We start from the raw sequence: 6,828 nt of genomic DNA on the forward strand, positions 1-6,828 counted from the left end.
GACGGCGGAACACTAGACTCTTGTGTAACAAATGGCATTGCTTCTAACGACAGAGTTCTAGCTATTGGTGTACCTTTGTCGGCCTTTGCTGTTTCGCTTTCTGACGACACACTCAATGAAGGAGCATTAGATGAGGCTTTAGCGGACTTGGCGGTGATCTTCGCTAAGCTGGATGATGAAAGAGTGGTGGGCACAGAATTATTTGCTTGATTACGTTTACTCCGGCGTGGAGGCGATCGTGGTATCATATTTTGCAGACACTTGTTGAAATTCAATACTGTCACTTTGTATGTAAAGTGGTGGCAGGCATTTCACCATAACCTCAAATGGCAAATTTAATGGCACGCTATTGCCGGCGAATGGTACTTGCAAATGTAATTTTGTTTGCAAACCGTGAAAACTCGTAACATGAAAAACGTTTGCAAACCACGAAAACTTGTAAAAACAGGAAATAAAGCGTATCACGCTATCGACACACAGGATGAACAGGCTTTTAGACTTAGCAAGTTTATTTCCTGGTGTTTTTTACGTGTCGATTTGTTCGCGTGACCTAACGTGACTTTTTTGCCATTGCACGTATTTATATCAACTTGAACAAAGCGATGGCAAAAAACCCCAGGGTATCAACGATTTATTTTACAAACATCGATTACAAGTTATCATAGAGATGACATAGTATAACATTTTAAGGCAAATACACAGCATTGATAATGACATTAAACAGCATTTAATCTTCCACACCAACACTTTTTAGTCTTTTAAACGTTTCAACAATATCTAACCAAGCTGTTGTAGTGTTTAATACTCTTTTTCGCTTTGGTAATATACCTTTCACGCAATTTGATTAACTAAAGTAACATTTTTTAACTAATTACCCAAATTTGCAAACAAAAAAATGTAAACAAACTTCTTGTTCTTCCTTTTTTTCAAGCATACGTATGCTCAACGACCAACATTGCTGTACACTTAGCTACGCGAAAATTTCATGCTTTGTCTCTTCCATGCAGCTGACGCCTCGTATGCAGCTCTCCATTCAAATACATGTGTTCGGCAGCAAAGCGTACAAATTTCGCTTGCAGCGTCTATGACGCTTAGCCTCGTATGCACCTTGCCTAAGAATGCATGCAAAGATATTTTACAGCGAAGTGTAGTGCAGCAAAGTGTCCTCAGCTTAAATGCGTTATATATTCAAAGCGAAGCGAACGGCAAATACTTTCCTGTGGGATTTACATACGTTCCCTTGTTATGTCTGACAAATGCTTTCAATGAATGGCCGCAGCTGAAAGTTTGTGCAATAGAAAGCGAGACATAAAGTTGAGATAATCTTAATTTATGGTGCGGTAAAAGCGTTAACACGACCAAAGCGCTTATGTGCACTTTTATGCTGGGTTGAATTACCTAGAACGCTTCGCTACGATGCCTAGCCTGATAGGTGAGTTCAATATATGGGCATATCTCTATCTTAAGCTGCAGTCATTGATGCCGTTTGTCGTATCGCTGTAATCGTATCCCTAACGTAATCAGCTGTTTATCGTTACGACGGTAAACCAAAAGCCAATTGGTTGGCTACGATACGGTTTCGACCTTAGCGGCACCAATAATCGATTGCATTGATTCTCATAAGGTTGGTCGAATCAGCTGTTATAAGGTTACCGATACGGTTACCGATAAAGCACCAATGTATGCAGCTTTATATGTGGGATATAAAGCGTGGCAATAATTTGTGATATTGTTAACCTTAGATGCTGTCGAAGCGTTAAAGCGAAGCCAACCAACAAAAGCGAAGAAAGCGGCTAGTTCTTTCCTTGGTGTCTTACGGCCGTGTCACAATCTACATTTTCATCTAGATGCGTTCAACGCAATATTAGCTGTGTCCTTTTTTAACATCTATAAACCTTTACACTTAAACTTTATATGGACTGCTAAGCGTTAAACTTTTTATACTCTTCTGAAATTGCTGCGCACAAAATTAGTGCTCTTAAATTTCAATACGCATATATTATATACTCAGATGTAACTGAAATATGTGTCTATGTTTCACCTCAACACTAATTCTATGTTTCACCTCTAAAAATTGTGTGTATCCACTATTAATCCAACCGATTCAGCTATATGTTATACACTATGTCCACCGGAGGTTTGTGTCTCCGATTTTAGGTAAACCCTGTTCTGTAAATCATTATTTAATCACTGCCGCTAGATAGGTATCCTAAGCATTATCTAAGCGAGGATAGGCGTTTTTTACCCGCAAACGTAAACGTATACGCGTGTACACAAACACGGCTATTAAGCATGATGAGTAGATTGCACATATTTTTATGGTGAATGCCAAATCCAGCGACACTAACACCATCTTGCATACAAACATTGACATACTTAAACTTTTGGTACATGTAAAACATAAGAAGAAGAGTTCGACATTTGTTTTGGCTATAAGTGCTTTCACACTTTGCAAGTGAATATATTTTTCCCACCCTTTGGTACTTTTCGGAAATTATTGAAAATAATTTATTTTTGATTGTCATTTGTTACATCGACAATAAAATAAGAAGCACCAAGCAAAACCGACTGGATTTTTCACTCGATTAGGCATTCAATAAATCAATAATGATATAATTAAGAATTTGTATTTTGTATGGAAGATTGAGTTCAATTAGGGCTTTAATGTAGAAAACTTGGCAAATTATTTAATTAAGCCTCTGTGTAAAATTGGCATAAGCCTCGGTAGAAATAGCCTACGCAGTTACCGTTGGCCACAGCAGAATCACGCAAGCATACGACGTTGGCCGCAACAGAGTTACGCAAACATATGACGTTGGCCGCAGCAGAGTCACGCAAGCATAGGACGTTCGCCTCAGCAGAGTTAGCGCTGTCGCCAACCACACCAGAGTTACACTTACGCAGACGCACCGACATAAGCCGCAGCATAATAGCGCAGCCGTTAACCGTAATTGAAACACGCCGACGCAAGGCGTTATTGAGATACATCGACGTATACCTGGGCTCAGGCGCACCTACGTGAGACACAACAGAGGTACGCCAATACGAACCGCAGCAGAAGTACGTCGACGCAAGGCGCCGACGAGAGGCATCGACGCAAACCGAAGCAAGGGCCAGCAAGGTGCCCTAACGGAACGCTCCTAACACGACCGTTAGCCCACCACTAATCATATAGCAAGCATCAAATTAATTGAAGAATACGTACACATTTTTTTACATTTTATATTACAGTGTAAGGAGTTAATCAATGTAGTGAATTATTACACGAAAACGATTTGCAAGGTGCCCCGAAATATAAATTTATTGTAAACGAACCTTGGACACGGCGAGTATACCCCATCAATTATTGAAGAAGCACCGGGGCAAGGAAAAGCTTCGTTACAACTTAATGAAGTAACGAGTTTTTATAAATTTTTTGTGGTATGTAGTATGTACATATATTTAATACTTATCAAAAATTATCAAAGGTAATAGCTTTTGTCTAATCTCGACAAAATCGGACTTGATATATTAAAAAATATGTAAACTGTCAATTAAAATTTTAGTAGTTCAACGTAAAAGCCAAAATGAAGTTGGCTAAGAAAACGTTTACACCTACCGTTGGGCTAATTTGTTTATTTGCAACTGCACAAGCAGGTATATTCCAATCGAAGGATGGCAAAGCAAAACAGAAGTCCGAAATTCCTGTGATAGTCCATGACGATGGACCCAACAGCGCAATTCAATCTGAAGCATACTCCTATCCTAAACCGCCACACGTCAGCTTAAGCGAAGAGCTAGATGCATCTTCAACAAAAGCGGGTGGTGTTATTGTGCACGGGGATTGCGCTTTCGACATCAATGGCGATCTTAATGATCCAGCGCCCATTTTTATGCCACACAACAAACTCGAATGGTTAGTGCCGAATCCAGATGGTGTGGTCGAGCTCTCTAATGGCGCATATATCGATATGTATTGCAGTAAATCATTTATGGCACCATTCAACAATCGCACAAAACTTACAGCACAGTGCTTGCAGAAACAATATTTTCTCATCGATGGCTTAATTTATCCATTCTCGAATTTCAGTTGCACCGATTGGCCTGTATATACGGCGAGACGTACTGGACGTCCCTGTAATGGTGGCACTGACTTATTGGAAGTTGGCTTCGTACTCGATGTTGGGTTTTTGCGAACAATGGATATTTGTCACAATGAAGTGCATGAAGTGACACGCTATGTTCATCATGTGCTTAACCCTTCAAGCGCCGCCTATCAACATGGCGTCACACGTCCTAATTTCATAACTGGAGATTTCTATGGTGGAAAAAATGTTAATAATTTCTATACAAAGAAGCACCAAAATGCTACAATCAGTCAAATACTCGTCATGGATGCGTCACCTTACTTCAATGACACAATCGATGTTTATTTGGCGCGTGGTCATTTGGCAGCTAAAGTGGATTTTATATTTGGTGCACCACAAAAAGCAACTTTTTATTTTGTGAATGTGGCACCACAATGGCAAGTGTTCAATGGTGGTAATTGGGAGCGCATTGAAGATGGCGTGCGTTTTTATGCGCGCGATCAGTCGCTGACTTTAGATTGTTATACCGGTACATGGGGTGTTTCTACGCTGCCAGATGTTAATGGTGTACCGCAGGAGTTGTACTTGAGTTTCGGTGAGAATAATAACGGTTTAATACCAGTGCCGAAGATTTATTTCTGTGTGGTAATCTCACGTGAATCACGTAAGGGTATTGTTATAGTGGGCGTGAATAATCCACATTTGTTGATGGAGGAACTCTTTGCGGATTATGTGATTTGTAAAGATGTTGGTAAAGGTATCGATTGGATTGGTTGGAATAAGGAAAATCCCATGAAGGGATATTCATATGCATGTGCGGTTGATGATTTTACGAAGGTGGTGAAAGATTTGCCATTAGAAGATCTGCAAACAACTGGGTTGTTGGGTGTGGAAGAAGTACCTGAGGAGATAGCAACGTTCTGGTGAAAGTGATTTATAGATGGAAAATTTCAAGATATATTCAGTATCACATTTTTGTTTTCTGAAATATATCAGGGTTACCAATGCATTGTTTCATGATTATTTGCGGTATCGTCTTGAAATCATTTTGGATTTAATTTGAAATAATCTCTTAAACTCTTCGATATGTTCTTGAAATACATTTTATAATCATTTCAGTTTTAATTTTCTAATTGTGGCTCGATTATATGAGGCTATTTTCAACTTAGACGTATGATCATTTCGGGATTATTTTCGGATCATATTTGTATTATTTCTAAACGAATTCGAAATGAGTTGAAAATCATTTCGGGATAATTTATCATCAAGTTATTTCGATATTTTTTAAGATTTTTTCCGGAATTCTTTGGAAATAATTTCGGAAAGTTATTTTTCGTATAAGTTTTGGTATTTTTGCGGGAGTATTTTGGAATTACGATTTATGAAATGAATGAGATAGATCATTTCGGTGTTACTTTTAGAGTCAATGCGGGATCTTTTGAAGATATATCGTCGGTCCCATCAAAAACCAGCATGTTTTATATTCCCATGGAAAACTTACACGGTTCATGTACGCGGGAAAACCAGCACATTTCGGTATTTGCGTGGAAGACTAGCACGCTTGGTGCTCTATGCAATGCTCGTTTCGTAATAGAGAATCAGGCCGTAAGATTCTAGCTATAAGGAGTAACATGGTTATCAGATCTAGAAGCGGCAACTAGGCTAGGTTGGATAGTAAGCTTTATTTGATAACACTTTGACAAGTTCAGTTTGTGTGGGGCCTTACGGACCGGCCGGTTCAAGCAAACTTATGCTGTATAAGGCTTTGGATTGGAGTTCACCGCCAGTTTTTGAACCCGAGTTACATTTCACGTTATCTTCGAGTTTTAAAGTCGCACTCTAATTTGCTTAAATAAAAACGGCTGCAGAAGTACGCTTATCAGAAAATACATTACAACTACACAAGTTATTTTAATTTTTAAGTAAGTAAGTCCCATTTACAAATCTAAAATTTTTGCAGTTTGAAAGACTTAAGAAGGTTAAATTCAGCTATTGTACTTTGATTCGTGGCTTGTTTTACGATAAGTGTGACGACACCATCTACTTCCTACTAGTAGTTGCAAAAATATAATAAGCTTGGCATTCAATATCAATTCTTTGTTACGGTCTGCTGCTACGGTATATGGCTGCGATCCACTTGGGAGCGTGTTCACGGGAACACACCTAGCGATGTGGCAAAGGTTGCGATGAAAAATATCAAAAAGGAAGGAAGAGACAGACCGGCCATCACTAAGAAAAATTTTTCTTCTACCATGAGTTTCCGCCCGATACAGACAAGCCTGAAAAATTTCTGCTGACCTGGAACTAATTTCGTTGGGTATTGTCTTAAATTTTGTCTATTTAAATTGAATAATGCAGAACAATCGATTGAAGTGAAATATGAACCACAACAACGCCATTAATACAAAGTGATGGTCGACGTCAACAGTGATAGCAATAGATCGCTTTAGCAGAGGGTGCTGCGGTTTACTAAGTGTACCGAAAAACAGCGAAAAGTATAATTTATTTGTATCGAAAAATAGGTCTAGCAATGTAGCAAACAAGCAGGCCGCCTATATTAGTAATCTGCAGGAGAGCGTTTCCAAGCAACAGATCAGTCTCAAGACCAATTTTAGTCAACAGCAACCACGCAATTGTGTTGTTTTCGTAGTAACGTAAGGACAATTAAGAAACGGCAGCAGTACGCGGCAGCGTAACACCACGAACGCCCAAAATTAGCACCAAGTCATCAAGATCGTAAAGTTCAACACGAAGTTATATT

At 39.1% G+C, this 6,828-nt stretch overlaps 1 protein-coding gene across 1 annotated transcript; it reads left to right on the top strand.

Annotated features, from left to right (window-relative positions):
* Window positions 1–3,566: 3,566 nt before the first annotated feature.
* Window positions 3,567–5,167, top strand: LOC137233833 (uncharacterized). Its single transcript, XM_067757298.1, has one exon. It carries the CDS (start codon window positions 3,567–3,569, stop codon window positions 4,992–4,994), a length of 1,428 nt encoding a protein of 475 aa, XP_067613399.1. The 3' UTR covers window positions 4,995–5,167.
* Window positions 5,168–6,828: the final 1,661 nt, after the last annotated feature.

The sequence above is a fragment of the Eurosta solidaginis genome, chromosome 5 (genome assembly GCF_040869045.1).
Source record: "Eurosta solidaginis isolate ZX-2024a chromosome 5, ASM4086904v1, whole genome shotgun sequence".
Classification (NCBI taxonomy): domain Eukaryota; kingdom Metazoa; phylum Arthropoda; class Insecta; order Diptera; family Tephritidae; genus Eurosta; species Eurosta solidaginis.

What these genes read in the sequence shown, in the direction of transcription:
- LOC137233833 (XM_067757298.1), top strand. Translation starts at nt 3,567, where the DNA reads ATGAAGTTGGCTAAGAAAACGTTTACACCTACCGTTGGGCTAATTTGT.